The sequence below is a fragment of the Poecilia mexicana genome, unplaced genomic scaffold, assembly GCF_051168715.1.
Source record: "Poecilia mexicana isolate PSO_F unplaced genomic scaffold, ASM5116871v1 scaffold_2, whole genome shotgun sequence".
Taxonomy (NCBI): Eukaryota; Metazoa; Chordata; class Actinopteri; order Cyprinodontiformes; family Poeciliidae; genus Poecilia; species Poecilia mexicana.
Window position 1 is genome coordinate 35687688 of NW_028263371.1, and position 14313 is coordinate 35702000.

General features: G+C 37.4%; 1 protein-coding gene across 1 annotated transcript; it reads right to left on the minus strand.

Annotated features, from left to right (window-relative positions):
- Positions 1–10533: 10533 nt before the first annotated feature.
- Positions 10534–13404, minus strand: LOC106913009 (homeobox expressed in ES cells 1-like). The gene is made up of 4 exons (XM_014979777.2): positions 12808–13404; positions 11739–11884; positions 11534–11635; positions 10534–11335 (listed from the first exon to the last, which is right to left on the minus strand). Exons 1-4 carry the CDS (start codon positions 12926–12928, stop codon positions 11159–11161), a joined length of 546 nt encoding a protein of 181 aa, XP_014835263.2. The 5' UTR covers positions 12929–13404; the 3' UTR covers positions 10534–11158.
- Between the last annotated feature and the right edge of the window lie 909 nt (positions 13405–14313).

A 14313-nucleotide genomic window follows, 5' to 3' on the forward strand; every position in this document is an offset into this window, starting at 1 on the left:
TGCTAACCTCTTAGCAACTCTATTCAAGATTAAACATGTTTAAATATAAATGATACAATTATTATTGGCACAAAAAAGTTCAAAATATTATATACAAATAAAATCTCCTTCATAATCTCCTTCATAATGTTTGACTGCTCTAAAGTAGTCAAACATTGCTCTCAAGACAAACTGCTGCTGCGTCAGGTTCTGTGAACAATCGGGAGACAAATACCATCTATTGAGCAAACCACCACCTGCAGAGAGAAGAAAGACAAGAGATGACTTTCTTTATCAGTAATCAGTTAGGGATATGGTACATCCAGAGTCATCCCTTCTAGTACAGAGCAGCTGTAGTTAGCTTCTGTTCAGCTCTTATGCTACTGTGTTGGTGTAAACACACTAACGTGGAAGTTCATGCAACAGCAGTGTTGTTCTTAATACAAAGTATCGGGTGGTTTAATTCACAAACATTCAGATAAATAAATAGACACACCCTTGCGGCAATAGATATATTTTATTGAAGCTCTCTGTGGTACAGTGTCATGATCCACATTCAAAACAGTGCAGGACACTAACATAAACTGAAAGGTCACTGAAAGAGGAAAAGGTCATGACCCCTGCACACAAAAAGCTAGATATATTCTGCATATGCAGTTTTTTGGAGATGTAGTCAAAATTGTGTTTGCTCATAACGACCTTGTTATATTTAGAGGAAACAGAGGGAAGCTTGCAAGCCTGGACTTTACAAAACCGATTCCATTATGAGGAAAGAAATTCTGATGCAACTTGCATCATCTTTTCTACATGGTTACATGCCTTTTATTAGGAGCAATAAAAGTATAAAAATTGAAGTCCTGGTAGATTAGTGAGTGATTTGTGAGTGAATAAAAACTCATAAAACAATCTTTTAGTTCCTTTGGTTTGTAATAAAGTTCAGATTTTTGCAGGCATCAACAGTATTATTTCCCCACTCAAAGGTTTATGTAAGGCAGGAATTTCAATAGCAATCCTAGAAGGTTCTGTGTTCCCATATTACACCATCATAACCTGTGATAAACCTGCCGGTTCCTCTTTTCTAACACACTTGGTTGGAGTCAGAATTGACCAATCAGCAGGCAGAGTTGTTGTCACTGTTGGTTTAAAGGGGTGGGGAAGAGAAAGTAACTTCCAGTCTGAGGATCTGAGCACAGAGACCACTAACTCCTACTCACAGGTAAGAGACTCAAACTTGAAATTTCAGCTTTTTAACAGTCTCCATCCATTCATAAAAATTACCTGCATGTTTTTCTATTGTCAGTTTAAACTATGTTGATTTATTGACACATTTGTTCTACGCCAAAGAATCTGTACTGTTTTAATTTTGTAAATTATTTGACATATTTCAGAATTAAACTCCTTTTTTTCTACTATTATATATTTGCTTGATTTCACTTTCCAGTATTGTGACATCTGAGAATTCGCAACTTTAAAAAAAGCTAATAAATGACAAAAAGTTTTTCACCTTTTTGTGTGCCCCTTTTCAATGTAGTAGTCTTTACTGATAAACAAAAGCGTTTACATTTTCACATTATTATAAAAAAGACAAAAAGATATACTTTGTGTGTTGTCTTGGACTTAGATTTTAATTGAATAGAATAAAATCAAGAGCTTTTCTGTATGAATAAATATAAATTTCTTGATAGCAATGATACAGTACAATCAACTTTACTTATTGTATTTTTGTCGCTCAGTCATGTAGAATTATTCAAGGAAATAACACACAAAATTTGGATAACTTATCACTGATTCAGTTTATTAAATTACAGAAACCTGTGCAGTTTCAAAATCAACTCTGCTTCCAAACTTTTATATCACAAACCTGGGGACAAATTAAAGGTTCTGGTACTCATATGTGGTGAGGAAGGATCGGTTTTCTGGAATCTGATTTTGTGTTTTACAGATAAAATGAGGAGTACAGTCGGTGTTTTCTTCTTCTTGCTGACTCTTTGCCAAGGTGAGGACACAAACACAGTCTGTGTCTGGAAGCTTTGATCATCTGAAAACTCTTGGACGTCCCCAAATACCATACAACTTGTAAAAATGTGAGCAGATTTCCCCACTTAAGAGACATTATTTATTGCTAATTCATTTCCATATTTATTGGTATTTCCCAGGAGATTCCTTGGAATGTAACTACTGTTACTCATACAGTAGTTCACTCTGCCAGCCCACCAGCACTCAAACCTGCTCAGGAAACCAGAATGCATGTGGTGCTGTCATCCTAACAGGCGCCATCAGTGAGTACTCATGAAGACTGGCATAATTAGTTTGAACATTAATTCTGATCATTAGAAAATAAACTGGTTTATTTTGTCTCCTAACATGTAGAACATTGTCATTTCTAAAGTGCTGCTCCTCAAACATGTTTGTCTTTGGTTTTCTGATTTCAGGCAGCTCCTTTCGCCAGTGTATGAACATGGCCGTATGTCAGGGCTTCATCAGTACACCTGGAGCGTTTGCCTCCTGCTGCAGCACCAACCTTTGCAACTGAGCTTCTTCACAGCAACCTGAAGCCCCTGAAGGCTTCATATTACTGCTTCAATATTCAGAGTTCAACTAACTAACGATAACTTTAAATCAACAAATCAGTATGGCTAGATTGCACTAGATGGCAGTATAGGGTTTTCCTCTGATTTATTTCTGAAGACAAACAAATAAACATGGATGTGTTTGATCTTCATTTGTGTATGCGTGTTTCTTATTTATATCTTTACATTGTTAAATTGATCCTTTCACCACCATTAGTTATTCAGTTGCAGTGGATAAGTGACTGTGTAGACAGCAGTCTGCTTCCTCCTGAACAAAAGTGGTTTGCGTTTTTTTTTCTTTCATGAAAGGTGGGTAATTCCACTTACTATCCAATCACATTCTATCTTAGACAAGGCAGGTGCATGTGGTTGATGCAACCATATAATTAGACAGAGTGAAAGCAAAACCACGCATTTGTCCCTGAAGACAACAATGCATTTTAATCTGAACATCTGTATAGAAAAGACTTCTCAACCCACGGGCTTACAGGAAGAACAGAACTGCCTCAACTGCAAAATCTTTGTGGTTAGAATAATTTTCTTCATGTAGTTTAATTTGTGGAGCTCTCACCACCAGCTTTTACCTGTAATCTGGAACAGACAGGTTTTCAGAATGACTTCCCTTGGTTCGCTATCTTTGTATTCTCTTTGTACTCCATGTTTTTAATGCTTTTGCTGTTGCTGCTGTTGTTGTAGATAATAGAGGAACATTAATGTGAGAGAAATCACACAAATGTAATTTTGTTAAAATGCACAATACTCACTCTTGGTCTTAAGGTAAAAAGGTAAACAATGAAGTTAAAAGGCTTCACTCAAAATCTTGAGTTACATCTTGTACAGAGAGCAGCAATATATTGAGATAAGATAATTATGTCAGTCTGATGAAAATGATAGGTGATGATGTGAAAAGCGAATGTGCATAAACACTTTTCTTTGTCCAGTTAAGCTCTGCTGTCTTTGACTTGTGTTTACTGACATGGATTAGACAAGTGTACGGTTTTTGACAATCAAGTCCATCTGAAATGTAAAATATTCAGCAGTGAAGTCCAAGTCAAGTCTTAAGTTTTTGAGAGACCTGTCTGAGTAAACTCAAGTTTTTAGAAGGCATGTCCAAGTCTCTGATGTTTGTTTCTCATCTTGACGGCCTCCAACATGGCATTTCTGCAGGCTGGGACTTCAAACCCTGGACTGTTTGACAGTATGTTGTTTGCCACGTCTTTCTACAAAAAAGTGAATTGGACTAGACTGATCTGTGCAGGCCCAACTGAAGAAAACTTCTTATTTTTAGTTTCACTCTCTTATTTTGCAGACTGACAAAGGGCTGCAGCGGGTGTTTTCTTTCTCTTGATGACTTTGCATCAAGGTATGCAGGTAAAGCTTCCCTGACTCAACCTAAAGTGAAATCCAACAGAGACAAAACTTTAATAGAGCCGCACAGCACAAGAATAATTTCATTATACGTCTTTTTAGTTAAGGTTATTCTGAAATTTTACTATGAACTATGAAATAGTTGCTTAGTTGGATCAAAAAATACTGTTAGAGTTAAAACCAGGTATTACAATTTTTAAAAGTCACAAAATGATTTCTATTTTCTAAAAGCCAAAACAATTAACATAGAAGGTTTTATTATTTTCTTCAAAGTCAGAAGTTCACATAGTGGTACAAACAGGCTTCTCTATAGAAGTTTCAGTCAATGCTCTACAAAACGCCATAGCTATTAGTTGAGCATTCTTTTTATTAGATTCCCTCATCTAGATATGATTTTGTGACGATACTGTTGACTCCCATTGATGAATAATTTCTAAATCAACCATCTGAAGGCTGCATCCATTATTACCTCCATAACAAAATACGGTCATTAGTATGAATGGCCATGCAAAAAATAAAATAAATTGAACTGTGTGAATGTGGCCTAAGTTTCTTTTCAATCTGTGTGTCATACCCAGGAGACACGCTGAGATGTAACTTATGTTTCTCCTGGTACAGTGAACTCTGCAACCCAACCAGCATTCAGACTTGTCCAGTGGGACAAGATGCCTATGGTGCTGTCATCCTTACACGCCCAGTCCGTGAGTTCTCTATGAAAACTGAAACCTTCCACTGCTTAACATTGTATTTTATTTTATGAGTGACAAAGCTATATTTTATATCAAATCTGAAACAAAGTGTTTTTAATTCTAGAAAGCTCCTTCCGTCAGTGCATGAACATGGCCGTGTGTCGGGGCTTCATCACTACACCAGGCGTGTATGCAATATGCTGCAGCACCGACCTCTGTAACTGACCCAGATAGCACACGATGTTAAATCAACGTTGAAAAATAGTTAGAATCGTTGATTTTTGGTTGAAGTCGACAAATGATGGTGGATCAACTATCAAACAAGCATCCAATCAAACCGTTGAAACTGTGTCATTGAATCAACGTTGTTTGGTGGTTGAAATCTGATGACTGAAATGCTGATGTCTTATCAACATCAGATCAATGTTGAATCAATATCAGCTGTTTTGCCGCACCCCTTCCACTCCTCTCCTCCTCATCAGCGCTCTGGGTCAGAGCATTTTGTTACTGAGTGGGGGTTATCAGGTTTTAAATTAACCACTGTAGAGGATAGTCGGTGCTGATTCCTTTCTGTACATTTTCTTACTTGTTCATAGCAATTCTCACTGACTGTTTGTGTGTGATATATTGACACAAAAACATCTACAACTTACTACAAGGAGTGGAGCGGTCCACCCCCACCGTTTACGTGAGTGGGATGGCCCAACCACAAAGCTGCTTTGCTGTTGGCTTGTTGGCAAAAGACGTTAATTCAATGTTGAATTATTATCACAAAGGTTGCATGTATGGTTGAGGTCGACAACTGACGGTGGATCAACTATAAAACAACCATCCAACTCTAGCCAATTAACTAACGTTGAAACTGTGTCATTGAATCAATGTTGTTTTGTGGTTGATATCAAATAAATGAAATGTCAGCGTCAAATCTTGTATGAGAATCAACATTAGGGTTTCAACCATAACTGACATTATGTCTGTTGATTTAACCATCATCTGTATGTCAATTTACATGCATATTTGTGTTGATATTACATTGAATCAGTTAGGAATCAACGTTGATTCAACCATCATCTGAACGTGGATCTGCACATACTGTATATTTCTGTTCATCTTACATTTAATCAATGTTGATTCAACCTTCATCTGAATATGGATCTGCATCCATATTTCTAGTGATCTTAGATTGTATCAATGTTGATTCAACCATCATCTGTATGTCAATTTACATGCATATATGTGTTGGTATTACATTGAATCAGTTAGGAATCAATGTTTATTCAACCATCATCTCAATGTGGCTCTTATTACAAATTTGGGTTGATCTTATTTGAATCTAAGTTAGAGAATCATTGATTCATGTACACCTTTAGGTTTGACATACAATTAAAGGTTATTTTACTGGTGTTAAACGCAAAATTCTGGTGAGTATTATGTCATCCAAAATTACCTTACATTACCTAAGGTCCTAAAATGTGGTCACACAGACTTAAAAACAACAACATGGCATTGCTTAAAGATTTTATTTCATTTCAGTCTTCTTGCCATCCCTTTGGTTGCCTTTCAATGCCTCCCTCCCGGTCTGGTGCATAGCGAAACCATTTCTTTACAGTTCCACTGTAATTTTGATCAGTTAGCCTGGGTTCACACTGGCGAGCAGCAGCTGAAAGACACAAAAGAACGTCATTAAGATAGACGGTATCTCACATACAATTTCTTATTATCCCCTACCCTCACTCCTTTTAGTGACTTCTATGCGTTTTTGTGTCAAAATATCACACACAAATAGTCAGTCATAACATTTACAGACAAGTAAGGAGATGTACAGGACAGAATCACAACCCAATGTTGTCAACACATAGTGCTTAAATTATACAGGTGATGGTCATAAAATTAGAATATTGTGATAAAGTTCATTATTTTCCATAATGTCATGATAAAAATTAAATTGTCATATATTTTAGATTCATTGCACACCAACTGAAATATTTCAGGTCTTTTATTGTTTTAATTTTGATGATTTTGGGAAACAGCTCATGAAAACCCAAAATCCCTGTCTCAAAAAATTAGAATATTATGAAAAGGTTCTCTGAACGAGCAATAAAAATAATCATCTGAATCAACAAAGTAACTCTAAACACCTGAAAAAGATTCCTGAGGCCTTTAAAAACTCCCAGCCTGGTTCGTTACTCAAAACCGCAATCATGGGTCAGATTGCTGACCTGACTGCTGTCCAGAAGGCCATCACTGACATCCTCAAGCAAGAGGGTGAGAAACGGAAAGAAATTTCTGAACGAATCGGCTGTTTGCAGAGTGTTATATCAAGGCACCTCAGTGGGAAGTCAGTAGGAAGGAAAAAGTGTGGCAGAAAACGCTACACAACGAGAAGAGGTGACCGGACCCTGAGGAAGATTGTGGAGAAGGGCCTATTCCAGACCTTGGGGGAAGCAGTGGACTGAGTCTAGAGTAGAAACATCCAGAGCCACTGTGCACAGGCGTGTGCAGGAAATGGGCTACAGGTGCCGCATTCCCCAGGTCAAAGGTCAAGCCACTTTTGAACCAGAAACAGCGGCAGAAGCGCCTGACCTGGGCTACAGAGAAGCAGCACTTTGGACCACTGTTGTTCAGTGGTCCAAAGTACTTTTTTCGGATGAAAGCAAACTTTGCATGTCATTCGGAAATCAAAGTGCCAGACTCTGGAGGAAGACTGGGGAGAAGGAAATGCCAAAATGCCAGAAGTCCAGAGTCCAGTACCCACAGTCAGTGATGGTCTGTGTGCCATGTCAGCTGCTGGTGTTGGTCCACTGGGTTTTATCAAGGGCAGGATCAATGCAGCAGCTATCAGAAGATTTTGGAGCACTTCATGCTTCCATCTGCTGAAAAGTTTTATGGAGATGAAAATTTAATTTGGTCTGGAATCGGCCCTTCTCCACAATCTTCCTCAGGGTCCAGTCACCTCTTCTAGTTGTGCAGCGTTTTCTGCCACACTTTTTCCTTCCTACTGACTTCCCACTGAGGTGCCTTGATATAACACTCTGCAAACAGCCGATTCGTTCAGAAATTTCTTTCTGTTTCTCACCCTCTTGCTTGAGGATGTCAGTGATGGCCTTCTGGACAGCAGTCAGGTCAGCAATCTGACCCATGATTGCGGTTTTGAGTAATGAACCAGGCTGGGAGTTTTTAAAGACCTCAGGAATCTTTTTCAGGTGTTTAGAGTTACTTTGTTGATTCAGATGATTATTTTTATTGCTCGTTCAGAGAACCTTTTCATAATATTCTAATTTTTTGAGACAGGGATTTTGGGTTTTCATGAGCTGTTTGCCAAAATCATCAAAATTAAAACAATAAAAGACCTGAAATATTTCAGTTGGTGTGCAATGAATCTAAAATATATGACAATTTAATTTTTATCATGACATTATGGAAAATAATGAACTTTATCACAATATTCTAATTTTATGACCAGCACCTGTAACCCTCACAAAAAATAAGTTGTTTCACCTAGAGCCAAAGGAGGAGAGGAAGAGAGTAGAAAAGGGGAGGGAGGTTGAGGGGTAGACAGGCCAGGTGAGGGGTGAGAGGTGGGCGGTGGAGGGAAAGGGGTGTGTGTGTCTTTGGCAGGTGGAGGGAGAGGGGTCGGGGGTTAAAATGAAGAGGGAAGTAGAGGGGTGTGAAAAACAGCTTACATTGATTGAACATTTAGATTACTAGTTTTTCCCCAAACCTTGTCCTCAATCAAACTGACCTGCATGTTTTCACTTCAGCAGAACCCTGTTAATCAGCCATCAATTAAAATCATGTGTGCCTAATTATGGAAATGCCTAATACTTGCAAGGCAATATGCCCTGAAGACCAGTGCTGAAAAACAATGGATTCAATGTTGGTGTTTCAACTATTAAAATTTGACCACAAAACAACATTGATTCAATGACACAGTTTCAACATTGGTTACTTGGCTTGAGCTGGATGATTGTTTGATGCTCAGAGTAAAGGCAGCAGCAGACGAGTCAGAAACTCCGTTTGAAGGAGGTAAACTGTCTGTCAGGGATGTTGCCATGAATGTCGCTCGTTTATAACATCTTGTTGTCAGTTTACTTTCATATATAGAACTAAATCTTTTTGGTAGCTGTTTAAATTCTGGAATAGTCACATGTCCAAAATTTTACCACTAACTGTAACAGTTAGCTAGTCTAGGCACAATGATTTAGACTGAAACAGCAGCAAACCGAGCAACACCTGATCATACTCGACCACTTAACATGTGTTTATATATTATATTATATTATATTATATTATATTATATTATATATTTAGGAGAACAGCAGTGCTAGAATGATGTTGAAGAAAGGTGAAGAAGCTCTGGTGAGGTCTTCATTTAGTTTATTGAAATATGTATTAACTGTTTTTAATTTTTAAATAAACTAAACTATTTTATTATGAGAGGAGCAGGTCAGGGAAGACATAGGAGAGCCAGTTGGCATTTCAGGGTGTGAAGATATAAAAATTATATTAATTATAATAGAAACAGAAAGGAGAACAGGAGGAGACTGATGTCAGGTTGATTTCTTTCAACGTTTCAATATTTTTTCATTATTTCCACACCATAAGGTTAATGGTTAGAAGACAATAAGAAAAGTGCTTGAGGAGAGGTTTAAAAATAATGGTAGTGAACATTTTTGCTACACAGTAAATAGAGTTGAGATGTATAATAATGTAAACATCTCAAAATTAAGTTGTTTAAATTCTCATTCTGTATGATGGAAACATACTTTTTATATTTAGTTCACATTCTGATACTGATAGTGTCTGTTGTAAATCCATGAATTCATGCAGGAACATCAGGCTGCAGAGAGTCGGAGGGAGGCAGAGACAGAAACACATATCCGTAGATATTTCAGTTAAATATTTGCGGCTGAAAATGACAGGAGAAAAAAAAACATTTAGTCTTTTTGCCTCAGTGTTTTTCATGAATCTTTGGTAAGTTACTGAATGCAGGGCTGGAAAGTGAGACTGAGTTAACAGTGAGGAGCTAAGGTGTCTGTTAGACGTGAAAAGTATATTTTTTGTTTATTTTGTAGATCAAACTGTTCCACTGATGTAGAGAGATATTCAAGAAAAACAAAACTTGTTTTTTTTAGATTTTATTTTTGTTAGTCAAACTGCTGTATTGAGTTTAAAACTGTTGTCTTATTTTATGAGCTGTTTTCTACTTTGGTTTTAGAAATAAGTAGAACTTGTTCAATTGCCAGTCAATTTATATCAATGCATTTTGACCAATAAGATGCATCAGAATCTGGTCGGCTCTGTGCTACCAGAGTATGTAGCTTGCTAGTTGTGAGGCAAATGCTAAAGTGAGTGTTCATCCTGGAATGACAGTCATTATACTGCATAACTTTAATCTGACTATTGGATTGTAAATAGTAACGTGTTAGAATACTTGTTACTGAAACAAGGGTCAGATTAGAGTAACGCGTTACTGATGTGTTGATGGCATAATAGTTTGATATTTCTGCTCAAGCTATTTACTCATCTGTCAGGTTTCCGATATGCGTCCCCCCAATGACAGACTCGTTCCTACACCCTTGCCCTACCCACATCCTTGAGCTCTGGGTCAGAACATTTTATTACTAAGTGGGGGTTAATCATGTTTTAAATTAAGCACTACATGTTGAGAACAGTGGGTTGTGATTCCTTTCTGTACATTTTCTTGTCTGTAAATATTATTACTGACTGTGCATAATGTGTTGACACAAAAACATCTACAAGTCTCTACTAGGAGTTGTACAGTCTACCCCTGCTCCCCTGACATCAGTTGAGGCTGAGGCAGCTGTTTAGCACAAGTTTTTGACAATTTTGTATTAATGCAAAAGTGTGGGGATTTGTTGATTTTTGCATAAATTTCCATGATAATTCTCAAGAAACTGGAGGGACTGATTTTATAATAATAAAAACTGCATTGATTTGATTGATAACATAATTTTTAAGCATACTTAGAGTTTAGTCTAGAATATAGAGTGCTACATAAAAAGCTAAAGGAGGCTAGATTTGGCCCACGGGTGCTTTAGGATACTACATTATGTGCTCTAATACACTCTGCTCTTTCTTTTGCTTCACAGTGAGAAAAATATTCCATAATGCCTCATTTATTGAAAATGTTATGTGTAAAGCAGTTATCGTCTCATTCTTTAGCAAAGACGTAGATGAAAATCAATGTGTGATAAAAACACAGATGGTAACATAAGTATTTTTATTCCTAATAAATTCAATGAAGTACACAGCTACTCGGAAGGTCTGATACATTGAGTTGTCAAACTGAGAAATGACGGTTCACAAAATATTCTTCAAACTATCAAGTTTTCATCAGCTCAAATCATTCCTGCTTTTATATAAGACCAGCTGACATTCCTTGTAAATTGTGATATTGGACAAATAAAACAGCCATTTACATTCTGCAACTCTTAGTCATTCCCCTAGAGTTTAGAGAGGTTTTCAGAAAATTATGCAGATGGATATTAATGCAAAGATGAACACCTTCTGCAGACAGTGAGAACTTGATTACTCCTCATCCTCTGCATCACAGTGAAGAGGAGGAGGAAGGTGACGTGACAGCTCCTCTGGGTGGTGTCCAGCCTCCGGCCTCATCTTCAGCTCCATCATAGCCGTCTGATCCAACTGCAGTTGGGTCTCTCTGAGTGAACGCCTCAATTTTGCTCGTCGGTTCTGGAACCAGATCTGATAAGAAATGATAATCTTGTACTTTGTCTTTAGCCTCACTTTTTATTATCGCACACTTTTAGTTCTTGTGTCTTTAAGTGGCAACATGTGCTTAAAGGCATCTATTTGACTATTTTTAAGTCTCCATGCATCTACAAACTTCTAGACCTTTGTCTTTTTAACAGCTGATATCATTTTTAAGGAAACTGTTTGAACCTGGATTCGATCCTCGTCCAGGTCCAGCCTCCCTGCCAGCTGCTCCCTCAGCTGAATCCCTGGATAGCAATCGACCCGGAACACCATCTCCAGAGTATTCACCTGATTGAGCAGAATCAAAGCTAAGTTTGTAAAAAAAAAAAAAAAGAAAAGAAAAGCTGCTGTATGAGATCCTAAATTCCAGGTTAAATGGAAGACAGAACACCTGGCTGCTGCTGAAGGCTGTGCGTGCCCGTCGTCCAGCATACCAGCTTAGTTTGGGTCCAGTTTGGTTTTGCAGCGGAGCTTGATAACAAATGTTTTGTTTACAGCAGAAACTTTTCTCTGTCTTCCCCATCTCTGCTCCAAATTCTGAGGAGATTTTTAAAAGATAATTTAATAAATAAATGGAAAATTAAATAACTGGACATGCATTCATGAAAATTATTTCATCCCAATGTGTATTCTGACCAGCCTAGAAGAAAGGATCCTCACAGCATGATGCTGCCACCACCCTAAACTTGTTTCACTTTGGGGAGGTTACCTGACTGGTAAGTTATTATCCATATAAAGAGTTTCATTTCTATTTCAATCTAATCCAACTAAAAAAAACTTCTTCCAAGCTCCCCAACAAACCTCTCAGACATTTTACAGAGTTTCTACACAAGATTGATAGTGAGAATATGGATATGAAATTCTATATTTTCCAGACTCGGATATTAAGAATCTTCAGTTATAAATTTCTCTTTGAATTTATGGTGAATATTTCTAGAGTGATAATGCTTTGTACCTATAACCTGGTAATGCAAAAGAAAGTAGGCATGTTGATGGATGAATGGATTAATGGCAGATAAATTGGAAACATTTTTAAAATAGTGGCAAAGTCTAGCAACATATTTTTAAAAGTTGATTTGACTTTCAGATTGAAAAGAACAATTTTTAACAGTAAAAAATTTATCTTCCACTTTCATAAGAAATCACAATAAAATAAACTGTTTTGTGGACCTATTTCAAAGAAAAATCTTTTAATAAGGATTGTTATTATTTAACAGGTCAATCTGTAAACCAAAGAATAAAAAAAAATTGGCAAAGTAAAATAAAGAGATGAAAATACATTATGCCTATTCCAGCCTCATCAAACAAATCAACATAAATGTGTGTCATATTAAGTAATAAAGTTAGGGTAAAAGTAAATAAATGATCAGCTTGATCAAACTTTCAAACAGGTGTGACTGTTCAAGCAGAAAACAGAGCATATTAGTCCTGAGGGTGAGTCAAAAAGCAAAACTCCTCACCTGTCCAGGGTCGATGTAATTTCAGACTCTTTCCAGGGTTTTCCTGATCCAAACCCAGAATCCGATCGATATAAAATGCTGAGTGGCGTTCTTCCGTCAAGGGAGTCACAGTGCATTCCATTATGTCTGAACTGAGGAGTTACTTTAACTTCACTGACATGTAAATAGTCCTGAATGGTCAGAAATGTATCATTAATGACCTCAGTGTCTGTGGAAATCCTTTACACTGCCTTGGAGGTCCATGGAAAACTAACAGGAAAGGCTGAAGCTGAGCACTGGTTTTAATGGGAGTAAAGGATTTAAACTGGCCCCCCAACTAGAAGTAAGAAGTGTTTTTCCACGTGAATAAGATTCCTTGATGCTCCATACATCAGTTAATCTCAGCTAATACAATATGTGCTGCTGGCAATTTCACTCTGACATTCAACTGTTCTTAATTAATATGAATGAAATAACCAAGTCAGATTTAATGTGTTTCTCTGTTTCACACAAGCAAATAGATGTTTATATAAAACCGTCACCATGACATGAACACAATGCAACACGGCATTCCTTTTCTTCTAAATTACCAAAGTAGAAAATTAGTTTAATTTTGAACTGCCGTTATAGGACTGAGGCAGAGTTTAAGCTAATAATAATGACAATGATGGCAGGAATAACAACCCGGTGAGACCCAGTAATGCTATTAGCCTGATCTGAATGTGTTGTGATGCAGATGAAGCTCGTAGGGTGTGAATGCAGTCTGAAGCAGCTGGGAGGAAAAACCTTTTCAGAACTGGATTAGCTCCCACTAAAGGCCTATGGCAGCTTTAAGCCAACAGCACACTTATTTATTTATCCTTCAGTGGGAGGTGGCGGGCTCTGGGTCAATTTGTACTCCCATTTCATCCTCACATGATGCCATTTTCTCCTTTCCTACTTTTGATTTATAGCTGTCAACACACTATTTAGGTACATTGGTTGACATGTTGGTTGAACATGTTGCTCCTTATTTCTATTTATTTTGGTTTTTATCACCATTTGAGTCTGTTGACTCTCATAGAATATGACAAATGATGGTGGGTGTTGGTCATTTTAGTTCCGTTTCATACCTTTCGTTGTTTTTGGAAATGAAATGGTATATTTTGTGTCAATTCATATCTGCTAAAGAAGCATTGTGTTTCTACCTTAACAATCAGCAATATACTAGTGTTCTACCTAGTCTATGTTGTATTCTGTGTTTTCTGTATAGTTATTTTTGAGGTTTTCTGTGTTTAGTCCTGTTCCTGTCACGTCTTCCGTGTTGATTGCTTCCCAGGTGTGTCTCATTCCCTGATTACACTCCCTGTGTATTTAAGTCCACTTGTTGTCTTTTGTCATGTCCTTGTCAAACATAGCACGTCAGTTGTCTTCGTCTGGCTTACATGTCTGTTTCTTGTGCTTGAGTTCTGTGGAGTCATCAATATATTCTTCATACAATGTCTGCCTGGGCCTATGAGTGTCATTCTTACCGCCAACCATATCACA

Bases quoted from the DNA above. Each gene is read 5' to 3' on its own strand.
- LOC106913009 (XM_014979777.2), bottom strand. From the start codon at position 12,928: ATGGAATGCACTGTGACTCCCTTGACGGAAGAACGCCACTCAGCATTT. The intron at 11,885-12,807 runs GTGAGGAGTTTT...AAATCTCCTCAG, and splicing joins ATTACATCGACCCTGGACAG to AATTTGGAGCAGAGATGGGG. The intron at 11,336-11,533 runs GTTCAAACAGTT...ATTTCTTATCAG, and splicing joins TGGACGAGGATCGAATCCAG to ATCTGGTTCCAGAACCGACG.